The sequence below is a fragment of the Protobothrops mucrosquamatus genome, unplaced genomic scaffold (genome assembly GCF_001527695.2).
Source record: "Protobothrops mucrosquamatus isolate PMUCROS unplaced genomic scaffold, P.Mucros_1.0 scaffold135, whole genome shotgun sequence".
NCBI lineage: Eukaryota > Metazoa > Chordata > Lepidosauria > Squamata > Viperidae > Protobothrops > Protobothrops mucrosquamatus.
The window spans coordinates 108,989-135,935 of record NW_015386502.1 but is presented as its reverse complement, the minus strand read 5'-3'; the positions used below and the strand labels follow the sequence as shown (position 1 = coordinate 135,935).

Below are 26,947 nucleotides of genomic sequence, written 5' to 3'. Positions count from 1 at the left end.
TAATCTGTGCGTTGCCCTGCCCCTGCCCACTGATTTTCCCAGTGCCCTTCCTTGCTTGCAATTGTCCTTAATAATTAACTTGATGACTTCCTCTTTCTTTCAAGTCTTCCCAGCAACCTCTTTTTCCCATCTCTGTTTAGCTGCCACTACTGCCACTCTTGAATTATTACCGCATATCCAACTAGCCTGCCTGCCCCTTTCCCAGTCTTCCCGGTGCCCTCCTTACCCTTCTTCTATTTAAGTGCTGTTGCTGATGATTTGCCTTTTCCTGCGGTCTTCACCTGAAACTTTCTGCACAATTTATACATTTCAGACTACCTGAAATGATTCCTCATTATAAATATCCATAAACTTCTCAGGCTTTAAAACAAGCCTGAAAAATGATGTCCATGCTTTAAGAATCACATTAACTTTCATAAATGGCTTTCTTAAAGCAGTAGAGATTTTTATCCCAAGCTTATAGAGAAGCCTAGAAATAACTGGGTTCCTTTAATTATTTCTGCAAAGCATATCTTCCAAATAATATTTAAAAGTATGTAATCTTATCATCTAATGCTTCAGAGATCACACTGTAAACAACATGTAACTCCTGCATAACTTTCATTCATATAACACCCAAACTCAGATATCTGCAGGTAGTTTATTCAGTGATAGTTTGAAATTATGACTGCTGGGAACAAAGGGTCTTATGACTTGTGCTTGAAGCTATGGTCATTTCAGAGCCCCATGGCCATGGGATAAAATTCAGGCACTTGGCAGCTCACCCACTCTTATGACCGCAGGAGCACTGCAACTCCTCCCACCATCTCCCCTCCATCTTTGCCCTTTTTGCCACCTGCTGCCCTGTAGTACAACACTCCAGTTGACCTTGACAACCGTGTTCTTACTCCTGCTGCTGATAAGACTGGCGTGGCTGCTGTATAGGGCTGGCTTTGCATAGTAAAAAAGGGAGCGGGAGTACAAAGCTTTGTGCTGCTTTTTTTTCACACACAAAGCTAGTTCCATATGATCCAGAAGTACAGAAAAAAAGCAGTGCTTATTGTACTCCAGTCTCTTTAGGCTTTCTGCTTTTCTTTTTCTTTTTCACCGTGCAAAGTCAATCCAATAGGGCAAAGCAGCCAGGTCAGGCACATCTCATCACCAACAGGAACAAAAAGACAGCAGTGAAAGCATCTGGGGCAGCAGAGGGCAGAAATCTTAAATTGTAAGGTGGCGAGGATGACTGGGACCCAGCTGTGGTGGCTGAGGCATCCCAGGATGTGGCAAGCAACCCCAGAACCATGCAGTTCTGGGCTGCTTGTTGCCCTGCAAGGCTGGATGCAGGGCAGCTAAAAGGGCAGAGATGGGAGCGGAAACAGGCAAGTAGGAGGAACTGGAGGCAGCCCTACCTTACTGAGGCTCAGGGCTGGAAAAGACCAAGTCCGGAATGGCTTGGGTTGGAATGGGTCCTTGGCTAACAACCAGTAAAATCTGCTTAATGCCAACAAGGACTGCAATTGCCAAACAATGAGGTCATATGAGATCTTACTTAGCAATCACATCACTTAGCAACTAAAATATTGGTCCCAATTGTGGTTTTAAGTCAAGGACATAAAAGGAAAATGAATTTGATGGCAATATGTAGGCATTATTGACTGAGCAGAAGGAGGAGGAAGTACAGCATAGTCAAAATTGCAAGATTCTGTTATTAAAGTCAATCTCATAAAAAGTAGTTTCAGCCTCCCTATCAAATTAATTTCCTGTTCTGATACACTTAGTGAGTTTGACCAATCTTGTCTTCTTATAATTCAGTGTATTAGGAAGGTCTCTGCCTGAGCTGTTTCCAACTAGTATCTTACTTTGGATTTAAAATATGCTTCAGCCTTTTTGCCTATGCAACATTTTTTTTGCTTATTTGTATCCTGCCTTATTTTTACAAATAACTCAAGGTGATGAACATGTCCAACACCCTCTTCTTCCTATTTTCTTCACCACTTTGCACTTTAACAACAACCTTCTCTTTAAATTCTTTCACTATCTAAAGTAACTTCACTCTTTATTTATAACTAAAGATAGAGAAAATTGAATTGCCATCCCTTATGTTTTTAAAGTCAAACTACTCATGTACTTACAAATTAGCTTAATTAAATCTAGAGAACAAATTATGTATACTGGGAAAGAGGGAAGAATGATTTCACTGTATACATTTCTTAATCTCCATTATATTTTGTAATACTGTTACACATTCACAATGATTTAAAGCAGAAGCATAGAGCAGCATCAAAAATATTAAAACAATTAAAATTATATAAATAAGGATTTTTAAATACCAACAATGAAAGTAATTCATTTCAGAAACCAGGGATGGTTATACAAAAAGCTTAATTCCAACCTGCTGCCAAATGAGCCTATGGCAACAGTTGGAGAACTTCTATAGATGTCTTTATTAAGGGAAAATAGAATATATAGACAAAAGCATGGTGGAGTTCATACCAATAATTCATCCAATTACTAGAGACCAAACATTATCAATTATGCTAGCTCTATTATATATTTAACACATGGTAAGTATTTTAGACTATCCATTAACACTTACACAGATGATTTACCAGTACGAGGATCATTGAAGGTAGTTGTTCGTGTGTTATGATCAACGAAGTATCTTACACCTTCTCTGGTGTATCTGATTTCCCAGCCTTCTGGAAGGGGATCTTCATTTTGTAAGCTGAAAAGTTAAAGTAAACAAGATTTCTTAAAAATTCAGTATTTTTTTTGTTCAATGAGTAAAAACAGATTATCAACATACCCTTGAGTCCGTGGATCTTCCCACTGTGTTGTCTTTGTATTGTGATTTACAAAATATACTCTGTCATTTGAATCAACTCTTCTTTCTGAAATAAAAATGAGCTATGTAAACAATATAAACAATACAAATAATAATGTATGAATATAATTTTATATATTTATATTTCTCACCCCAGCCTGGTGGTAAAGGACCTAGTGGATCATTTTCAGCAGAAAGCATTGAAGCCTAGTGAAAATAAAATAAATTGGAATTATTCTTTCATTACTATTTAACTGCACTTGATGAAAATAAATCAAATCCTTCCATATAAACATTTAGCCAATACCAATTCCTTTGCAATCTATTTATAATGAGAAAGGGAAGGGGAGAAACAGGAGTTTTAGCAGAGAAGCTATGCTTTGAATACTTTCTGCTAGGGATTTAGACTTGGTGGGCCCTAGGAGGCATGCCTTTTCTTTTGTGGTGCCCTCCTTTTATAACATTCTCCCCTCCCCCCAAAGGGATTAGATCCATCACTGTTATTGTTCCAGAAGTCTCTAAAGACCTGGCTATGTCAGCAGGGCTAGGGATCTCAGAGGACTAGTGACATTTTAATTCTATCATTGTTAATATCTACTCATTCCTGTGCCTGGTTGTATGTTTAATAATGGATTATTTTATTTTTGATAATGCTTATTTTTAATATTTATTGCTTTGTTTAAAACGATTGCTTAGTTTGTACACTATTTAGAGTCACTTTTTGTGAGATGAGGGGCTATATAAATTTGCTAAATAAACAAACAAGAATCTTTCTAATAAAAAAGTGCCCAATTCCCAAATTGAGTTTATACTAGCTACCTAGAAGTTAACAAACAAAACATGCTTTTTGAGCTTTCTAACATTTTAAAAAATTATTATTTAAGTTTATTATGGCAAAATTTATTTAAGTTTATTATGGCAATGTTCTTAATAAACTAAATAGTTTATTAGCCAACTATATCAAAATATAGTTAAATGGGTCACAGTTTTGGCTAAATCATGGCTTCACATATATCTGAGCTCAAGCATTGTCAGGACAATCAAAAATCTCAATATCATATATGTATAATAATATGCATTGAATATCTAAGAATGGACAGGAGAAGAATATAAACATTTCTTTAGCTTTACCGAATAGAGGTATCGTTGGTTAAATTGTTGCATAGCTCCTTGCAATTGATTTCGTTGTGACTGCCATTGTTCAAAATTTCTGACTGATTCCATTGTTGGTCTCTGCCATGTTGTTGTTCGTGTGTTATGGTCCACATAATAAACTCTTCCACGATCATCAACTCTTCTTTCCCAGCTAGGAAGAAAATTACAATATTGGGAACAATGTGATAACAATAAATAACTTGTTATAGGCCCTATTAATTGTATATTGGTAGTTACGAAGATTTAAACTAGACCTTTTTCTATAAACTTTTCTATAAGCTATCACCATGGTAATTGCTATTATAAAAAAGAAATCATTCAATGACACAAAATAAAATCCATAATAAAGTAGTCTGAATACAGAATAAGCTAGTGGAAGATACTCCAAAACAATCAGAATTCTGTGAACTTTAAAACTATTTCTTATGAATTACAAATTTGAGGATTTTTATTTTGAATTTTATTAATTAGCATATTGACATACTTTTGGTAGAACAGTTACTAAAAGGAATCCCCTCTTCCCTCTTAAATAATGTGAATTGGGAGTACAGGGCAGTAAAGCTTCTGTGAAAGAGATAGTATACAAAATGGGGCAGATTTCTGACTACTATACCTCCCTGCTCCTCTTCCCATTGTCCAGGAAGCTCAACTCATACTCAAAGGGCTTAAATAACTGAAGAACATATGAGGGAAGAAGCATCCTTATACTATCCTATATTATAATTATAATTATAATTCAAGTGTACGGATTTACTTTTAAAGGTTACTAAAGACAAGCATTCTTTAATTTTTTTGTTTATAATAAGCTTGCTAAAATATGTTAATTTAGCAAGCTTATTATAAAGAAAGTTAAATTCCATTGTATAATTTACATACATACTGTAGCAAATATCTACATTTTGGTAGCAATTTTTTTAGCTTTTATTAATATATGGAACAGCATAAATAACTATTACCCTGGCGGCAAAGGTTGAGGCCTTTCCCAAGTTGTAGTTCTTGTGTTGTGATCCACATAATAAGTTCTACCATGGGGATCCTTTCTTTGTTCCCATCTTTGAAAAATACAAAAAGTAAAACTTAATTAACAGAAAACAAAAATTCTCTCCTGAAAAGCTGAAATTTACATAAAAAACTGCAACCAATTTCAGATCAGTTATAGGAAACACTGCTGCAGGAAGAAAGGACAAATTTCTTCCTTCCTATTACATGGCTATATTCTTAAAATACAGTTAATCCAGCACTAAAAACAAGTTATTCATCATCATGACAATGCCCAGTTAAATTTATTTTTGCCTGCATATATAGCAGATTAGAGGAAATGTCTTCAGCTTTGGTTCTACTGGATAGATAAAATCAATAGAAAATACTAGGCATAACCTATGGATATGTTAGACATAACTGATTTCAAGAGAGATTAAATTCAGTTACTTTAGTACAATCTAACACATTGCCAATTACATTTCACCATTAACATTTCCATGTGAATCTAACAAGTGCATCACATTTAATCTCACATACCCTGTGGGCAAAGGTTCTATGGTGGTGTTACCAGGTTGCTGCCTTATGGCTTCACCAGATACATTAGCAGACTCCCTTGGTTTTGCTACTTCTGCCATTGGTGTTGCATTGTTCTCTGTGCTAGAGGATACAGAATCTGAAGGAGTAATGGGCTGAAGTCCTGAAAATGCACTAAAGGCAGTTGTAGAGGTACTGCTTTCAGCGTTACTAGTAGTAGCCTCAGTTTCTATAGGAGTTTCTGAAGTAGTAGTGGTACAATCTGCAGACGTAGATGGTGCTTCTGTAGAATCCATAGGTATTTCGGAGATTGAAAGATTATCAGCTTCCATTATAGATTCACAACTAACTGTATTACACAAAAAGAGAATTAAATGTGAGATAAGCATTACTTTTATCTTTTGAACATTACATCTGAAATCAAACATGAAATCAGACCGCTTAGCCAGTGATGGTAACCTGCAAACATTATTGATTTTTAAACTATTATTATTAAAATGTTAAAGTAATATGTAAAGAAAATGACAACTGCAACATGATTTGATTATATTATGTTCAATTTAATAGGTTCTACCATGTGAATCCTTTCATTTTCGACTGCTAGTAACCATATAGATTTTCTCTATGACATTCTATCTCCAACTTGTTCTTTCAAATCTCCCAATGATGGACACTGTAGTACATCTTGCTGCTGATCATCCCCTTATTTTCTTTTTTCCACCTTCCCAGTAGTACAGCCTTTTCCAAAGAGCCAGGTCTTCACCATGACATGTTCAAAGTAGGATAATTTGAGCTTGGTAATTTGTGTTTTGAACTCTGGATTTATTTTTTCAGTGATCCACTAATTTGGTTTCTTGCTATCCATGGTATACTCAGGAGTCTTTTCAAAAATGAAAGTTCAAAGGCATCAATAATCTTTCTCTTCTGCTTTTTAAAGTCACTTCCATACAGTGTCACAGGGAATACTATGGCTTGCACTCTTCTGATTTTTGTAGGTATAGACATATCACAACATTTATTTTTTCCAAGGCCTTCGTGGCTGCTCTACTATGCAATCCAACTTTTGCGTAGACTTCTTCTATACAAATGTAGCAGAGTCCAATAAATTCTAGATATTATTATTTGTTGTAAGTCATAATTTGAGGTCTCTTGACACTTGTAATAGGAATTAAAACATTCTCTCATTGTCTACACAATATAGAGATCTCAAATTCATTATTCCATTGATTTCTTAGCATATATCAAATTGATTTACTGATAACAAAATATCTATAAAAACTAATAGTAAGCTTTTTAGTTTAACAGATTTAACAAGGTCTAGTACCTCAGGTGTTTCAGAAGTTAAAAATAGTGCTGGCCAATAAAATATTGCTAACAAAGGTTGCAGCTGTAAATATTTCAATTGGATTATATCAGATAGATATTTCATACTTAACAGAATGTATGTTAAACATTCATCTTCATCATCAATCAGTTAATCCAAAGTATGTATCTCCACTTCCATTCAATTTTTCATAGTTTGGTTAGAAATTTGACTGATTCTTTTTCTGTGGTTTGCCATAATTCAGTGAGTACTCCATCAATTCTTGTAACCTGACTTGGTAATGACCAGAATGCTGATATAATTTCATCTTCTGATACTAGAGGTTCTTATAAGTAAGGAATATCCTCTAAGGTATCTTGGATGTTGAGATCTCTATTGCATAGTGTTTCAGTATACTCCTTCCCTCTTCCTTTGATCTCCTTATCCATTGGTGTCCTTCAGCATACCCATTTGAACCTCCTTCTGAATTCAAAGATCTTTTGAAAGACTGTCCATGTTTTTCCATGTCTGTTTCCATTTCTTATGCTTTTGCAGATATTGAATATTGTCTCTTCTAACAGCTCTCAAAAACTCTTTAGATTTCTTTCTGAGATTTTGTCTTTCTTGGCTTTAGCTTCTCTTCTCCTCTCTTCTTGGCAATTTGCAGAGTTTGTCCCGACATCCAGTTTGTTTTCTTTCTTATTTCAGTTTTAACAGTCTCTTTTCACATTCATCTTTGATTACTTTTTTTAAGTTCATTACATAATTACTCTGGTTCTCCATTATTAAACATTATTTCAATGTTCTTCTTGAAGCATCTCCTTGTCTTTCCTTGAAACACCTTGAAATTGCAACATAACATCTGACAAACAATACGCTTTATTTCCAAAGCTGAAGCTAAAAAGGTCAGCTGTCAACATCCTCACAATTTTAATGCAAACACATCTTCTTCCTTTTGAAGTTGGGAGGAAATTCTGAAAAGTAACGAAAAGAATCTGCAGCTAAAATTCTATACTCTACTTTATAATAAGCTTCAGCCTTATCTTCTCAAGCTAAGGGACAGCTTTACCATAAGGCTAAGTGAGACAACAATTTCTGGCAGCAGATGCTGGGAAATGAAAGATAAAAACTAAGTACTGGGGGTGGGAACCTGAGCTGCATTGCATGGTCTCACTTAAAGTCCTAAGTATTTTATTGTCTACAAGTAGTGATTATGCTCTGTTGTCAGTATTAAAGTAAGATTCAACAATCATTTTAGTCTGACTCTGTACATGAATAAGAACAGGATGGGGTGCCTTTTTGTCTCCTCTCAGGCAGAAAGTCAAACTATCAGTCTTATCCACAGCAAGGAACAGCCAATACTGAGTAGGGAGACTCCAGCAGTAATTGAGCTTAAAATGTTTTTCCACTTTTCCAAAGTGAAAGGGGTATTCTCTATTTTTTTTAAAAAAGATGTTTGCTTCCATCCAGCCAGAAAAGAAGATGAATCTGGCAAAAAAAAAAATGTTTGATTAGCAAAATCAATTAAAAATAGTAGATATGGTAGATATGTAGCTTCCTCTATATGCTTCAATAGTAATTTCCTTGGGACTGTTATAAGGAAGATATAATATCCAAGAAATAAATTACAGTATTACAGTAATATATTTTATTACATTTAAGATGCTTTACTTCTAGTTGGTTTGAGTTTTCAGATAATAAACTGCTATATTTTAAATGCATATTAGAAATAATAGAATGTGCCAATAGAACAGAATAACTCAGGATGGAACTGTGGGGTCATTGGTGCTCTGAGCATGGTTGTTTTCTTGCAAACATTTCATTATCCAACTAGGTAACATCATCAGTGCTAGAAGGGAGTGGAATTTGCTCTGTTTATATACTGGTGCCTTGCCCTGTCAGTGTTAGTGACAGTATTCTTGGTGGTTCCTTGATTAGTGAATACTGCATCCAGAATGCCATACAGCAGTCCTGTAACCTCTTAGGGAAAGACAAACAGAGGAATATCTCGATGGCTAATATGCCAATACTACTAGAAACTTCACAAATAAGATCACTTAGATCAGCTCTAAGTTGAACACTGCCTGAGCAAATCCTACTGAAATGACTGGTGTATATTCTGGTATCTGAGAAGAGCTAATCCTGTGAACCTCAAGGAAGCAGACCGGGTTCTCAATGCTTTGAGCAGTCACCTGTATGATGAACTTATGTTCCTCCTGGTTAGTAAAGATTGTTAGGAAATATGTATAACGGTAAGGGGAAAAGACCTTGGAAGACGGGGCAAAAAGATGCTGCCTAAGGAACAGTCAGATGAGAGGCAGCATAGTCCCCAGCTGCATAGTGAGTGAGCAAGAGGCTCAGAAAGGACCTTCCCTAAGTTATCAGGCTATAAAATTGATAGCAGGAAAATTGTACGTTCAAACTTGAAAGATTCTGTTAATGTAACTGTACAAGAAACTAGAATTAGCTTATCTGGTCATGTTTCCTATCTGGTCTACCTGGTAAGGCTGACATCAATCTTGCATCAAGGTCCTCTTCCTTACACTCTACAGGAATAGCATACCCAGGGTTGGACAACTGAAAGTCCTTTCTTAATTTTTCAAATAAAAAGGACGTCCAGAATCCATTAAACATTTAATAAACTTACCAACGTTGAACTTACAAACATGTAAGGAATTGTACGACGATAATACCATAAAGTAGAATATAAATTTAATACGAAATTGAGCATACGGTCGGACTCAGTAAAATGACTTCACTGCCTTTTAAATCAGATAAATAATTCCACCTCCCAAGAAATCTGAGTTCAAGACTACTTTTTACATTTTTATTCCACTTTTTCTGATATAGTTGTTGACCTTGTATTTATAAAATAAGCTGTATACATATCCTGAATAAATATTTGCAATTTGCATTTTCCTCCTACTTCAATGAACAATAGCCTTAATAAAACACACTTATCTCAAGGTAACATACAAGTTTTTTTAAATCCAATTTTTACCCAACATTTTTCCATATCATCTTTTAAAAGCTGCTGCAAAAGGTTAGATTATTTGATGCAACAGTAAGTGTAGCACAACAGAGAAAGTACCAACATATTTTGATACATACGCATATTGAAGTGTTCTCCTATGTTCAAGATTCTCAATAATCTAACTTAATACATTAAGTCTTAGTATTAATTTAATGTTTCTTTTTAAAATAGGAAGTCTAGTAAACCACCTTAGCCAATATTTTTCTTACCAATGTTGTTATCTTGTTCACTTGACAGTGGTTTTGGTATTGGTGAATTTTTGGATCTGGTCACAATATCAGGAGATGAGTTGTCTCCATTGTCTCCATTAATGGCATGTATAGGGAATGAGACCTGTACTATGGAACTTGATGGTGTTTCATTATCTAATCTGTAGAAAATATCACACAGGTTATGAAAAATATGTATTATATTTATATATTCTCCACTCCAATAACCCACTACATGCAAATCGAAAGTAAATGTATTTTAAATAATTTTCATATTCTTCTTCCTTCACCTGTTTTCATTTCTCAGCACCATTTTTAATTTGTGTATCTGTCATGTTTTCAGCCATTAGAGTAAGTTCTTGTGGAATGACCACTCATTCATCAATCATTTGAAGTCATGATGATGCTGAACAAGGGGGACTTACAAAGGGTCCTCATAGTTGCAGCCATGACAGCATCCCTAGGGTCACGTGATCGCAATTTGGGCACTTGGCAACTGGTTCAAAATTATGATGTTGCAGCATCCCATAATCACCACTGTGACATTCACTGCCAGCTTCTGACAAGAAAAGTCAATAGGGAAGCTATCCTCAAATAGTGCTCAATAGTCCTGACTGCAGGATGACGCAACTATGCAGGATTTGCCTGATGACAGCAACTGGGATTGTCACAACTGCCATTGAAAGTCAGCATGGCTACATGCTATTGCACTTTTCAACTATGTCACTTAGTAACAGAGTTGCAATCTCAATTATCATCACTAAGCGAACACTACCTGTAGTTTATGTATTGGCTGTCCATCTTACCATAAGGTAACTCTGGGCAGCTTACAGACATAAAAAAATACATCTATATTAATTCTGTTCTTTGTAAGATAATGTGTATGTATATTTTCTTATATTTGTTTACTACACGTTTTATGGTTAATAAGTATAATTGAAATAAGTTACATATAAACCTACAAATAAATTACACAAGATAGTTTAAAACTGGGAAGTGTTTGAACATTAAACAAAAGATTTACACATATAATAAAATTATTCATATATTCTAAAGAATAATTCACCTTAGGGGTTAAAGTTTTTGATTATAATAAATTTCAAATTTCATTACACAAAAGAACATTCGTGGCCACTAAAGATGCTGAATGATACATCATAAAATTGAATGGAGTCATCCTATCAAAATAGCTTAGCAAAATGATTCAGTGTAACACATTTTGTACTTTACAGTAGTTTCAAAACAAACTAGTAATGAACAGAGAAAAATGAAGAGGACAAATAAATAGATATACTCATTGTAAACAAAAAATAAATTGCTTTATCTCTGTAGAGAAACAAAGGGCCCATTAGACTGAAAGAAACAAAAAAAATAGCAGGAGGTGGGATGATGCTTAGTTGGGTCAGGTATTTTGTTGCTAAATTACAGCCTTATTTATTTACTGACTGACTGACTTATGGTTCACAAGAGAATCCCAGCTGATTTACAGCAGGAATGAGTGGCAGCAAGGATTGAATTTGAAGTAGTTTTTGTAGAATTCATTTAAGTAAGTTTCTTCCACAAAAGAATTTACTAAAGTAATGCCACACTGCATTTAAGAAAGCAATAGCATAAGGTACTAAACCAATATGACTATTTTTTTCAACTATCTGAACAGGAGGCAGAAGTTAAAAAGAATTTTTTTTTGTTACATTAATGTATGTAATGCAAATTCACTTCATTTTTTCTTTAACTGTTTTCCTGTAAATTGTAGCAAATTCACTGTCATTTTTTCCTTAACTTTTTTCCTGTAAATTGTAGTCACGCATATCCCATATGTATCCCATATACTGTAAAATGTTTTATGCAATCTGTTAACTGCTGCAGAAATTTTCACAAAATATTTTCATAATGTGCATGCAAAAATATATACAACTCAAATGCCTCCTCAAAGTAAACATTTAGTCAGATTAATAACATACTTGATACTATGCTACAACTTATTCCACTGTCTTCTAGCCAAGTCTATAATGTAATCTGATATTCTGCAAATTCAATGACATTTAGTATTCAAATAGTATTCTTCAGAAGAAATCTAACCTGGAAGTGGTCCTAGCAGATGTTTCTCTATTTTCATGTAAAGCATCACCATTTTGCTGGACTTCTACTAAACAATAAAACAGAGAATTAGATTTTTCCATTTCTTTTTTTAAACTAAGGGATAATAATTTTAATCCCCCTGAATTTAACTTACTGGTTACTAGTGAACTGCGGTTTGAAAGAGATTCTGTTTCAAGCACCAAACCATCAAGCACTATTATCAGTTCTCCTGTTTGTATCAAGCCACTCTTATTTTCCAGTGAAAGCTTCAAATGTTCTTTGACATGTTCTACTACCAGGAAAAAAGTGTTTTGTAAAAAAAAAAAGCCACTTATTAAAACAGAAAATGCATTTTTTCAGATCTAACTCTACTACCTAAATATGTAGGAGGAAAAAAACCCTGTGTATATCTAATCATTTCAAATATTAAGATTACATTTCTATAACATGATTATCAATGTATACAGAAATCTGAACAGTGTATCACACTATTTTTGAAGCATAGTCTGTAATAATTGTCTAACTGCATATCTGCAATGCAAGACATAATGTCTTAAAAAACATCAAAATGAACCTATAACATATAAAGATCTTTATGCATTTAAACCACAATTCACATAGATTGAAGGTTATTCATAAAATGGAGCTTTTTTATTCCTTCCTTCCCAATGCAACATTTATTTATTATTGCATTTATATTCCATCTTTTTTATTCTAATATTCAGCATTTTTTCTTCCGTTCAATTGCATCTGATTCTTGGAGACTACTTAGACAAGCCTTGGTATGATTTTTCAGAAGTGGTTTACCACTGCCTCCTTTCTAGGGCTGAGAAAGAATGACTGGCCCAAGGTCACCCAGTTGGCTATGTGCCTAATGCAGGATTAGGTTTCCCAGTTTCTAACCTGATGCCTTTACCACATTTCTTTACATTCAGTATAGGTTGCAATATTAAGAAATATAATACAAACATAACAAAATGAATACAATTAAAAGATAAAGAAAAGTTAAACTCATTAAAATAATTAACAATTAAAAGTTTAGAAAATATATAAGACTTTACCATTTTCCTAAATAATGGGTGAATGGGAGCCAACTGCATCTCCTTAGGGAACCATTCAATACCTGGGAGCCATATAGAAGAATGTCCTTTACTAAATAATTGAGAGTCGTGTTTTTAGCAGCAGGAGAATTTTCAGAATGATCTCTACTGATCTAAGTAACTGGCCAGGTTCATCGTGGGAAAAGTGGTTTCACAGATAGTTAGGCCCTAAGTCATGAAAGAGTTTCAAAGATCAACACCAGCATGTTATATTGTGCCTACTAAACAACCCCAAAGCTGACACTGGATTTGCATACTTTCTTTCTTAAATACCTATCGAAATTGCTTATAATGGTATGTATATGCATATGTGTGTATGTGTGTGCGCGGGCATGAGCACATAAACACACACACACAGAGACACATATACATATTTCCTTCAGAACAGCAAGTTTCATTACACTGGATGCGTTTCCTTCAATCCTTGGCAAAAGACGTTTTATGCAAGTTTAAAGGCCTTTTAAAAAATCTTAATTTTTGAATATATAACAAAAGGGCGATTAGAACATTGGTTTTCTTAAAGTTATAAATGGACTAAAGAGCCAGATGGGTTTGAAATAGATTTGGAAATTAAAAATACGAATCCTTCCTGTGAATTCTTTAGAATTCTACTAAAAATGAAGAGTATGAAATTAAATATAACAAATATTTCCATGAGAAATGCTGTTCATTAGAAAAAAATATAAAATGGACTTTTGAAGGCTCAACACTAGAGGGAACCAGAATGAACTAAAGATTATAATTAAAGGAGAGGAGACCCACTAATACAGAATAGACCCAAATTATCTTGAAACAATCAAAGGTTACTTGAAAGCAATGCATTCAGAAATACTCTTAAGATTATCTGCTATCATAAAATGGATTGAAAAGAGGTTATAGAAAAATTAGTTTTACTGGACAAGAGAAAGACTGATTCAAATGTGGATTAAAAATGACAGCTTAAATGAATGATATGGAAAAAGATGTAAAATAGAATTTACAAATGAAACAAGGTGGTGTTTTAATAATTAAAATAACAAACCTGAAGACTGACTTCAATAATTTTTTTCTTTTGGATTTACCAAAGAGACATGTTAAAGTTTTGAAGGGACAAAGTAAAAATGAAAAGAAATTAAGTTCTGGGACTCTATTTAAAGGGTTTAAAGCTCAAGATTGATAAAAGCAAAAGGAAGGAGTACATATATTTGATCAAGGTTAAAATATATAGGTCGTTGTTTCTAGTAACTCTTAATGGATTTTTGCTGACCAGGACTAAATGACAATTAAATTTAAATTTTAATTAAAACAAATTTAAAGATTTGCTTGTAGACAAGAGATCATATATAGAAAGAAGAAATCTTTTGAGGTATTTTCAGAGAAAGTGATGTTACTCAAATAAAAGTAAAGAATTTAAAGTTGTTTTATTTAATTAAGATTAAAATATATAATGGACTTCTGTTGATTAGGATGAAATATGTTTGTTTACGAATAAAAGATGAAATATGGGAAGAGATTTTTTGTTAAAGTATCAGGGAGTGATAAGTTTCTGAAAATATTTCTATTTGTTGTGATGAAAAGAAAATCATTTCTTTATGAAACTTCTTTTTTCTTTACTATATTTTTTCTTTTTAATTTTTTTCTTGCACTTTTTTGTTTTTCTTTTCAGTCTTTTCTATTTTTTTATTTGTATTATCTTTGTATCTCTAAACTTCAATAAAATTATTATAAAAACTTGAAAAAAAACAAGGTTCAAAAACAAGATCAAAATAAGGACAAGCAGTACACATCCTAACTGCTGGCTATTCCTGCATTCTAGTTGTGTTTTATTTCTTGTTCCCTTCACAGATAATATACACTTCCTACATGTTAGGGGAAATTCTCATTAATTCTTCCACCATGCTTCTTTCCTAAACTTGTTAATTGTCCTTGCTTACACTAATAAGCAATCATTCAATTAATCAGAATGGGCAAAGAATATTTTCAGGAAGTACTCCTCACAATCAATAGCTATTCATAAGACAGCCCTTTTCAATGTTCACAATTAGCTAGCACATAGCCCTTCAGAATACACATCTTTTCTTCCAAATTTCTTATTGAACTCCACTGGCAAACTCCTGTAGGTTCACTTTGTTCATTGATACTTAAATATTATTTGGTTCAGATTACACTTTCTAATTATTGCAACATTATCTATCTATCTATCTATCTATCTATCTATCTATCTATCTATCTAATCTAATCTAATCATCCATCCATCCATCCATCCAATATACCATGCATCTCACACTGCAAGGCAACACCATGTAGCTTACAACAAAGTAAAACATAAGGAGGTAAAAACAATTTTAAATATAAAAACAAATCAAAATTACAAGAGATTAAAACAAACTAAACCCCCATACACACAGGTTTAGAGCAGAGAGGTGGTTATGGCTGCTATGGTACTACACAAGCCATCTCCAGTCTACAACTTCTCCTTCAGAACCCCATGCCAACTGGCATAGCCAGTTTTAAGGCATTTCCTGAAGGCCAGACGGGGGCAGACCTCACCTCCTGTACCAAGATATTCCAAAGAGAGGGACCGTGGCTATAATTCCTTGGCTAATAGGATCTGCAATAGACCTCTTCTGCCAGCATGAGTGTGGAGGGGCAAGATGGCTCCTCAGATATCCTGGAGCTATGCCATAAAGGGCTTTAAAGGTAATGATCAACATTTTGAATTGGACCCAGAAGCAAATCAGCAGCCAGTGCAGCTTGCATAATATTGGGGTTACATGTGCCACCCTAGGGGCCACTAAAACTGTACATGTGGCTGTATTCTGAACCAAATGTAGCTTCCCAAAAATGCTCCAAAAGTATTGGAGTATTGCAACTCTACCAGAACTCCCAAATTGCTCACCAGATCTGTCTGAGGTAGTGCAACCCCATCTAAAATTAAATATGATAAACCTCCAGATCCTAAAGTTCCATGTAACCACAGGCACTCTGTCTTACCAAAGTTCAATTGAAGCTTGTTGTCCTCCATCCAGGTCCCCACACCCTCCAGGCACTACAAAAGGGCAGCCACAGCACCATTTGGATCACCAGGAAGGGAGATGTAAAGCTGAGCATCATCAGCATATTGATGATATCTCACCCCATGGTGTCTGATGATCTCACCCTGCAGCTTCATGTAGATGTTTAAAAGAAGCAGGGTCAGCACTGAGCCCTGCAGTGCCCCACAAAGGAGATGCCATGGGCTAGACCTCTTATTCAACACCAACTACTGTAGAACCAGCCACGGTGATAGGAACCGAACCAGAGCAACATTGTGCTGCCCAGTTCCAAACCCCACAGCTGATCCAAAAGGATACCATGGTTGATGGTACTGAAAGCTGTCTAGAGGTCAAGAAGGGCAATACCCTCATGCTACTTTTACAAGAGATCATCCACAAGCACAACCAATGCTGTTTCTGTCCTAAAACTGGACCTGAAACCTGACTGAAGGTTTGACACCAAAATCTCTACAATGTCTCATGCCCTCAAAAAAATATGCTGTAATTATTTTATTTCATGGATATCTTTAAGAAATCTTTTTTCAGATTACATACAGTAGATTAGTTTTATCAATAGAGATGAAGATTATTTTTTTTATTTCTATTTTGTTAGAAAGGTCAGTTTTTCATAATTAGTTCCGAGGGAATTATTATAACATTTAGCATACCTATATTTAAGATATAATGGGACCATAAGGTACAGAATATTAAAAATAAACAAACAAGATAAGTAGATTCTATGCAAACTTTAACTTACATCTTCTATTGTGAACTTCCAAAGCTTGTCTAAGATCTACAGTGGCTTTTCCTAATAAAGCATCAGCTTTTAAAGTATGATGGCTCCAAACTCTAAATTCCAAAGTGGTTTGTGGAGTCACATTCCTATACAAAAACAAATTTCTTTTTAAAATTGGAAATATATTACTGCACATGTTTAATAATCCCCAACATGTAAAGCAATAATTACTGTATTTGAATATTGTCTTTTGATTAGAAAGCAGCAAGTTTAGATAATATTATATCAACATAATTATATTACAGTTTACAACCCAAGTTCAATAATTAAATGATTAAAATTATTAAAACTGTTATAATATACTTTTCAAAATAATCCCCATCTTCTTTTTCTTCAATACTCAAACTATCATGGTTGTTTTATTGCTGTGCATATTTTTTCTGAATTAATACACATATGTCAGCCAATGGATGTACCACCAAGGAATAAAAGCCAATTGCAACTAGTAGAAATCTTCCAGTTTAGGATCTAACTTCAATACAGTATGTGGTACTCTTGAAATTGCACAAAAACAAAACAAAACAAAAATTAAGCAAAGTTATGATTTCTTTCTTTAAGAATACATTCTCTACAAATTCCAGGTAAAGCTTTCTAATTTGTTTTCCCATGACTTTTATTTTAACACACTATCCAATATTACCTTCTGTTTTGTTAATATAAAATATGTTTCTCTTTATTTATGTTTCCCACTTACCTGTATTTCCTTTATGGATAGAAACAAGGCCAGATTACTGATGAAAATTTTATTTTCAAAAATGGGGATTAATTTTAGTTTGTTTCTTCATCCCAATAGTAGGTGAGACAAACTTGGATGCAAACCAAAACAGTAGAATCTAAGAGAGGAGAGTCTATTCTCCTATTCCATCAAAACATTGTGAGTAACTCCATATCACCCACTGTTTTTCCCTTGTCCATTCAAAAAAACTAATCTGATTAAGGAGTCTGGAACCTGCATATTTATTCTGAACATTTGGGATAGAAATAGTTAATTATAAAAATATTCTACTTACACTGTCAATTGTTCTTCCCATTTTGGATTTGAGGAACTGCCAGACTTAGATGTTTTCTTCACTTCATTGTCTGCTACTAGTTCTGTATAAATGGCAGCTAAACCAAAAAAGTTCTTTTTTCTTTTCAATTTGGCACTAGAAACTAAAAGAAAATTACTTAAAACTATTGGAAATAGTTCTTTTTAGAAAATGACAATTAATTACAATGTCTCTATTCAAAACTAATGAATGGGAGAGCTTATTTTTAACGCTATCTAGAAAATCCAGGTCACATTTTGTGATTACAAACAGTACTTTGCTGTACATTAAAATTGCCTGGAGTACTTCAGCACTCTAATTTAGAACATATTGACAATCAAAAGACTTCTGCTTTGTTGCAAGAAAAATGCCTTGTATATATTCCAGCATGACAGTTAGGATCCAGAAACAATATCACACTTCACACTTCCTTTTTCATCTAGCTAAAAGGAGCCATGTTTAAAAAAAACACAAAAACACAAAACCTGATGGATGAGTACTACTGGAAGGTTGTGATAACAAGCAGTTAAATAGATCTATTTGAAGTTGTACTTCACACTTCACTAGTAACAAATCAGTACACTAATATTAACTGTTCATCGCCTGAGTTCACTGAAAATGGTTCTAACTCCTTAAATAACTTTCTGACATGGAATGTTTTATAAAAGTTACTATAGCAACATGTCTACAGAGATATTGTGTAATCAAACAGCAAACTTTAAAATCTACTGATATAGTTTTCAGTAACCCTATCATCAAGAACTTTTAAAAGTTCCTGCTCCTCATTTTGAAAAGTTTTTAATCTAATTTTGTATAATGTCCCAAAAGCAAAAATGCATACATGAAAGCTACAACTGGAGAACTATTTTCTTACACCCAATAGCTATTATTTTGCTTACTAAAGAAGTAAAAGTACAGGTATGCCTCAACTTAGGACCACAACTGGGACCGGAATCTCCGTCATGAAGCAATGTAGTTGTCACATAACCACACTGCTTGGTGACAGCATTTCCAGTGGTCCCAAATGAAATTAGAAACTTTTCGTAGCTTGGGTTGTAGATTTAGACAGAGGTTTGTCCTCCGACCTTGCTGCTTGGCTCCCGGATGTTTCATTACCAAACTAGGTAACGTCTTCTGCAGGGGTTTTGGGTGAAGTGTCTTGTTTGTTTATACAGGTCCTGGGTGGTTGATTAGTCTTGTGGCCGTCATGTTACCTAGTTTGGTAACGAAACGTCTGGGAGCCAAGTAGCACGCTCAGAAGACAAACCTCTGCCTAAACCAATTGAGTTTGTTAGGCCAGGACAGTGCTGTCATTGGATGAGAAGGATCTCATCCTTTTCCCTCCCTGCCACAATTGCATTCACTTCAGGATTTAGAAAGCATGTCTTTTCCATGGGAGACCCTGCCCTATGAAGCAGCCTTTCCCTGGCATTTAAGATCTGGCTTTCTCCCAAGCACTGGGATAGAGGTGAGGTAAATGAGAGGATTTAATGAGGCCCGTTTGTGAAATCTAACCTTTGGTGCCAGGTTTTTAATGTTTATGATTTTAGTAGATACTGTACAGTCATGTGAAAAAGAAAGTACACCCTCTTTGAGTTCTACGCTTTTGCATATCAAGACATAGTAAAAATCATCTGGTCCTTAGCAGTGCTTAAAAATAGGTAAATACAATCTCAGATGAACAACAGCACATGACATATTACACCATGTCATCATGGCTTCTCCGTTTTGGCTTTCCTTTTGTAAAATAAATATGCTATAACATGTCACGCTGCAGCCCCATAAAAGATTTCCACATGCATACACCCAGGCATGGAGGGGACAGGAAATGCTTCATTGGTGACAGCAACTTGCAACCTTCCCTGCCAGCTTCCCAAATGATTTTCTGGAGAAGTCAGCAGAGAAGAGTGCTGATGATCGTGCAGTGTCTGGCAACTGGTCATAAGTTCATATTGATTACCAAACACTCAGCTCACAATCATGTGGCCACTGTGACATTTTACAACAACCAGAAGTCCTGTATCATTTCAATACATCTAAAGCTTACTTAGTTCTTTGAGGTTTACTTTCTTCCCTGGGATTAAGTACAAGTAGTCCTGGACTTACAACAGTTCATTTAGTGACTATTCAAAGTTACAACGGCACTGAAAAAAGTGATTTATGACCATTTGTCACAGATATGACCTTTGCAACATCATGTGATCAAAATTCAGATGCTCGGTAACTGGTTCATATTTATGACCATTGCTGTGTCTCAAGGTCACGTGATCACCTTTTGCGACTTTCTGACAAGCAACGTCAATGGGGAAGCCAAATTCACTTAACAACCAGGTTGCTAACTTATTAACTGCAGTGATTCACTTAACTGAGGCCGTAAAATGGGGCAAAACTCACTTAACAAATGTCTCATTTAACAACAGAAATTTTGGACACAATTATGGTCACAAATCAAGGATTACCTGTATTTTGAGCTTCTTTAGATTCCAAGGTTTCTAAAACATGTCAATGCAATGTTCTTGTTTCACAAAGATCATTTTAGTTGTTTTACCACCTATACTACCTTGGAACTATATGGCCCATAAAATATTTCCGACTTTAATAAAACTTTGTGCTGGATCCCAATGGTCACATAATCACATTTCATATACTTGGCAATCTGTTTGCATTTACGACTGGTTGCAAAATACCTTGCAATCATTTGAAAGTCAATGGGGAAGCCAGCAGAGAAGGCTGCAAGTGAAGAGGAGGTTGGATGAGATCTGTTCCCTTAGCATGCTGGAAGGGAAATCTCACAGTGCACTGGAGGAACGGATCTCAGATCTGGCGAAAATGCTAGCGAATGCCATTATTCACATGATTGTTCTTTCCAATGGGGCTGGGAGAAGGTCTGGACCTCTAGGTATGATGGGAGGCTCAAGTCCTCTCCCTACCCTACCATGTCCTGAGGCACAGGTCCCCTCGCCATCCCTCCACTTAATGACTGACCATAGCAGTTTTCTATGCCCCAAAAATACCAAAAACGTTATGGTTAGTCATGTTAAGATTTGTTTAAAATGAATGGTACAGAATTTCAAGGAAGGAAAAGCAATCCTCCTCTTTCTTATCAACTACAAGAAATCATCTGACTAAAACCAAGGCACATGGAAGTTCAACAAAAGGATCATTATGTTATCTCATCCTTGTATGTGATTATCTATTTTTAAAATAAACAAAAATTCAAAAGGACCAAAATGTTAGTAATATTGAACAAGGATAGCTATACCACCAGGCATTCTTCTTTGCTCAAACTAATAGGATATAATGTGGTGTTTCTATTTTAAAAGGATAACATAGACATATTTAATATAATTGTAAATCTGCAAAGGATTAAATCTGTACTAATTGCTTCAGGGAGAGATATAATTAACGTAGATAAATAGAACAAGAAATAAAGTAGAATCTATTTTTATTTATCAATGGCAGGCAAATAATAAGACACATAGTTTGTAAATTTTAACTTACTTGTTACTTGCATCTGTAGTCTTCCATTGTAGTTATTACTGTTTCCAGATGTTGGGGAGGCTGCAGCCATATCAGGGGATCCACTTTCAGCCTATTGAAGAAGACAAAATATTTGACCACATGTTCCCACTATTCTACTAAAGTTACAATCAGTTGATAATAATTTAATGAATCAGGTTTGGTTCTGATAAAACTATTCTATTAACATTATATTCCTTGTAGTGCTTATCAATTTAATTCATGTTTACATATTTTTTTAAAATATTGTCAACACTTTTTATCTTTATTTGTGTTTGTTTTATTTTTAAGAAAATAAACAATGACTCCAATTTGATACTTGAGATAGTCCTCACTTAAGCAACCATTCAAAGTTACAACAGACCTCCCCAGAACTACTTATGATCTTTTTTTAAAGTTCAAATGGCCACACACACTATCAGTCACATGACTGCATTTTAGCAACTTACATTTACGGCCATTTACAGCATCCCATAGTCACATGAGCACAACTTTTGATATATTTTTTTGCCAGTTTCACTTTTACTTTTTGGCAAAAAAAAAATGCCCATTAAGTATAATGTTTCACTTAACTACTGCAACATTTGCCTACCAATCACAGTGTCTGCTTAACAACTACTTCAAAAAAGGTTGTAAAATCAGATGAGGTAACATGTTGACCCATTTAATGACAGCCACAATGTACAACCATAATTCCAGGCTTAATTAGTCCTAAGTCTAGGACTACTTATGCAGATACGGCCAAAACTATTGGTACACTTCCATGTTTTCCAAAAAACTCCATAGCAATTTGTCATGAAGTAAATTGAAATTAACAAAAGTAAATGGCATCCATTAATCTTTATTCAATAGTCTACAAAGAAAACTTTGTTTTTGTTATATAACATAACACATTCTTGTAAATAATAAAACAAATGTAAATAGCATGGGCATAATTATTGATATCCTTAACCTAATATTTCATAGCATTTGTTTTGAGGCAACAACTGCAATAAAGTGTACCTCTGAATAAGATTTTATATTTCTCAACTCGCAATCTATTGAAAAACTACTCTTCTCAACTAAGTTTCAACTCTTTCCATAAATGTTCAATCGGATTCAGATCAGAAGTTAAAGCAGGTCACTTCTGAACAACCCAATGTTTGTTTTCCAATCATTCTTTGGTTCTCTCTAAAATGTATTTGGGGCCATGATTCTATTAGAGGACCCATGAGCTAAGACAGAGCATTCTAATACTGAGCATTATAATTTAACACCATAATGCCTTGATAATTTTCTGGTTTCATTTATTCATCAACCCTATAACTTTATGGAGGTTCCTCCATTTTTCACAGTAAAGTTTGTGTTCTTTTTTAAAAAGCATTTTTTTGTGAACATACAGCAGCTGTGACTTACCAAAAACCTCTAATTTTGTTCAAACTGTCCAAAAGACATTGTCACAGAAGATCTGTGCCTTGTTGACATGCATTTTGGCAAACTGCAATCTGGCTGTTTTGTGCCAATCTTTAAGAAGGAGGATTGTTTACCATGGACACCACTTTCAGTCAGACAGTGTTTGACAATGTAATGTGACATTGTTGTAACTTGATTTTGCAGATCAGCCAGGATCTGTTTTGAAATTTTCTTTGGTTCTTTCTCTACCATTCAAACGTTCCTTCTGTTCAATCTATGGTCAACTTTCATCTTGTGGCCACATCCAGGGAGGTTGGCTATGGTCCCAAGGCTCTTAAGCTTCTTGATAACATTAGCAATCATGGTCACAAGAATATGAAGATCTTTGAAGATGGTTTTGTCACCTTTACCTTTACCATGCTTGGCTATTACCTTTTTCCTTTCCTCCTCAGTCAACTCTCTGCTTTTCTTTCTTTTGTTCAAGTTCACTGTGCTTCACACAATGACACCAAATGCCCTAATATTTTTTTCCAAATAGTACTCAGTAATTAAATATGAATATAACAGTAATTAAAGTGGTCTGCTTCAGTGATCACTAATATCCAATAACATAGTTTAATATCTAAGGATGAAAATAATTATGTCTGTGCCATTTTCATTTGTTTTATTTACAAGACTATGTTAACTCATGCCTCAAAAGCAAAGTGTCTGCACTATGGAACAAAGAATGGTGGATGCCATTTACCTGTCCATGTTTCAATTTATTTCATGGCAAATTGCGAAAAAATGCAGGAATATCAATACTTTTAGTCACATCTGCAAAATAGTTATTATTGCTTTCATATTTTTAGTAGTTTGTTAGCAGTAAATAAATTCATGCCTGTAACATAAAGCACTTAAAGAGCATGTAAGATGTTATGGTTAAGAAATAGATTTACAACCAGGGAGACTCAGGTTCAAGTCTATCCTCAACCACAGAAACTCACTGGATGACTTTGACCAACCATTCTCTTTCAACCCAACTCATTTCATAAGTTTGTGGTTGTGGGGATAAGAAATTAAAATTATTCCCATGAAAACCACCTTCAGTTCTTGAAGGAAAATTGTAAATTTAATTTAACTGATTAAACTATAAATTTAATTAACACTACTACATAGTAGTATTTCAAAATTTATTTATTTATATCTTGTCTTTATTATTTTTATAAATAATTCAAGGTGATAAACATGCCTAATACTCTTTCCTCCTTCTATTTTCTCCACAACAACAACCCTGTGAGGTGAATTGGGCTGAAACTGGCCCAAGCTCACCAACTGGCTTTCATGCCTAAGGCTGAATTAAAACGCACAGTCTACTGGTTTCTAGGCCAGCACCTTAGCCAGTAGATCAAACTGTCTCTATATAAAGTCATGTAATTATAATATAAAGTTATGTATTATAATTAATTAAATTAATTTACAAATTTATTTTGGCCTCACATGCCATTAAGGAAAAATGGCTAATGATCATCAGGAGAATATGTTCTGCTTCTTTCTACCCATATGTGATCATATAATACTATCAATTTTTTTAAAAAAACAAATATGGGCAATAATCTGGTGATATTTTTTTAGGTGGGAGAAAGATAAAAAGACACATTAAATTATTTCAGAAGTTTTGCTAAATGTTTGTATAAACTATACAATAAAGCAGGCAGCTTTATTAGAACAAAAGATTTTGCTTAATTGTCAACATAAGAAAACCAGTTTGGTCTAGTGGTTAAGGCATTGAACTAGAAAGGAAGAGACATGAGTTCAAGTTCTCCTTGGTCATAAAAACCAGCTGGATGACTTTGGTCCAGTCACTCTCCCTCAACTCAACTCACCTCACACAGATGTTGTTGTGGGGAAAATAGGAAGATGTGTTGGATATATTTTCAGACTGTGATGCTGGTAGGAGCAAATCAGCACCTTTGCATCTCTCAAAGATACAAGTTACTGAAATTTGTGAACTCTTTTAAATTTTCAATATTTTTGCATAAATATGACCTAAAACACGTCTATTTTCTGCCCATCCTAAAACTAAATAAAGAGAACTTGTTCTTATAATGTTGACATCTGTCATTTACCTATTGCTTCCAATTAATGAAAAAGTTATGGAGATTATGCGGCTAAGAAGACATTAGACATAATCATAAACCTGTGGAAAATGTAAAAATAAACTGGAAATAATCTATCAGTAAAATTCTTTTACACAGCAGACTAAAAAGTAATAGCTCTTAAAGTGATCTCCTTGAACTAAGTAAAATAAATCAGAATCTGATTTTTTTTCCTATACATCTTCAATGTAATTAACATCTGATTCCAGCTAATCATTTCAGGTCCTCTACCCTATCATACCAGAAAACTTTTGCTTTCTGTTACGAACATACCACAATCAGGCAGGAGTGTTACATATAGCTTTTTAGACAGATTGATGTGAACTAGGGAACTTATGCAGGTGGGATTTAAATAGCAAACCATTCATATCAGTAAATCACTTATTCAATTTTAATTGTCCAACATACTGCAGAGCTCTGTCTTATGCCTACTTTAATGTTTTGCCCTCTGCAATACTGCAGGGAAGGTAGACAAGACTACTTTTGCAGTGTGAATTTGCCTGCGTTTTAGAGGAACCTGAAAACTCTAACCAATATGTTCCTTCAATGCCCTTTCAATAACTTGTTCCCTGCTTTCATAACTTTACTTGTTAACACGTCTTCTGTGAATGATTTTTGTTTGCTTTATATTATCAGATTGTACATATGTAATATTTAAGAAACCAGTTGAAAACAGACTTGAACAATTGGAAAATTTCTTACTACCACCACTGCTTTATACAGAAAGGGGTTAAGTATATAAATAAATATGTTTTTTATTGTTTTATGTTTTGTTGCCATATAAGTTATACATAAAAAATTATGTTTGATCGCTGTATTAGGGTTCCTGAAAAGATATTTTTATGTTTGTCTTTCCAATATTCACCTAGTAGATTTCTTGCAACTGTTGACTAGACCCGTACCAGAACTTGGTCTTCTCTGGTTTCGGTTGGTCATTAACAACAACAAAAGAAATTTATATGAAATGTATGCTAAACAATTGATCTCAAACAGAGAGGATTTACATATAGTCCTTGACTTACAACTGGTTCCTTACTGACCATTCAAAGTTACTTGAAAAACGGACTTGCAACCCAGATCCGAAGTTCCAATAATCAGGTCCCTTCTATAGTCAAATGGTTGCATTTTGGGCACTCGGCAACACAGCCTCACGTACAGCCATTTGCAACATCCCACAGTCACATGACTGCATTTTATGCTAGTTTTGTCAAAAAATGGTGCTTAGTTTCAGCTTTCAACAAAATGCTTAGCAAACCATTGGCTCATTTACAGTCCGCCACATTGACTTAATGACCATTACAAAAAACCATAAAATTGGATCAGTCACGTGACCCAAGTCATTTTACAATTGTCACAACATAAGATCATAATAGGCAGGTGTCACTGTAGACATATGTCAAGGACTACCTGTACTACATTTTTATAATCATGTTCCTCTTATTCTCAAATTAAAAATATTTTACTCTTTGCTATCTTAAATTGAATTAGAATCATATATAGTAGCATATATGATTCTAATACTATAATCATATATGATCCTAATAGTACATATATAGTACTAGTTAAATGCACTAGTTAAAATATAGAAAAAAGTTGCTCAATATTTAGAAAAACTGTAACTATAGTAAATAGTACAAAATTGTATAAGTCAAAACTAAATATACGGTAGTTCAATGTCAAGTTAATAATTCAAATATATTACTGAATAATAATCAAGGAATAAAAAACAGCTGACATTCTGGAATGCAAGCAGTTGTTTATTGTTAATATTAGCTAAGATAAAAATAAACTATTGATTTACTTTTAAAGCATTTATACCCAATTCTTCAGCTGAAAAGGTTTTAGAGAAGCTTTTATAATTA

The 26,947-nt window shown here is 34.2% G+C and overlaps 1 protein-coding gene across 1 annotated transcript in view; it reads right to left on the bottom strand.

Annotated features, from left to right (window-relative positions):
- WWP1 (WW domain containing E3 ubiquitin protein ligase 1) overlaps positions 1-21,607 on the bottom strand; it is a 37,220-nt gene extending 15,613 nt beyond the window's left edge. Inside the window, exons 1-12 of the mRNA XM_015813095.1 lie at positions 21,538-21,607; positions 18,019-18,160; positions 16,970-17,094; positions 12,253-12,390; positions 12,099-12,165; positions 10,020-10,180; positions 5,477-5,822; positions 4,915-5,010; positions 3,935-4,109; positions 2,956-3,010; positions 2,786-2,870; positions 2,576-2,704 (exon numbers count right to left, since the gene is read on the bottom strand). Coding sequence (XP_015668581.1) covers positions 2,576-2,704; positions 2,786-2,870; positions 2,956-3,010; positions 3,935-4,109; positions 4,915-5,010; positions 5,477-5,822; positions 10,020-10,180; positions 12,099-12,165; positions 12,253-12,390; positions 16,970-17,094; positions 18,019-18,160; positions 21,538-21,607 — 1,589 coding nt within the window. The remainder of the gene's footprint in view (positions 1-2,575; positions 2,705-2,785; positions 2,871-2,955; positions 3,011-3,934; positions 4,110-4,914; positions 5,011-5,476; positions 5,823-10,019; positions 10,181-12,098; positions 12,166-12,252; positions 12,391-16,969; positions 17,095-18,018; positions 18,161-21,537) is intronic.
- Positions 21,608-26,947: the final 5,340 nt, after the last annotated feature.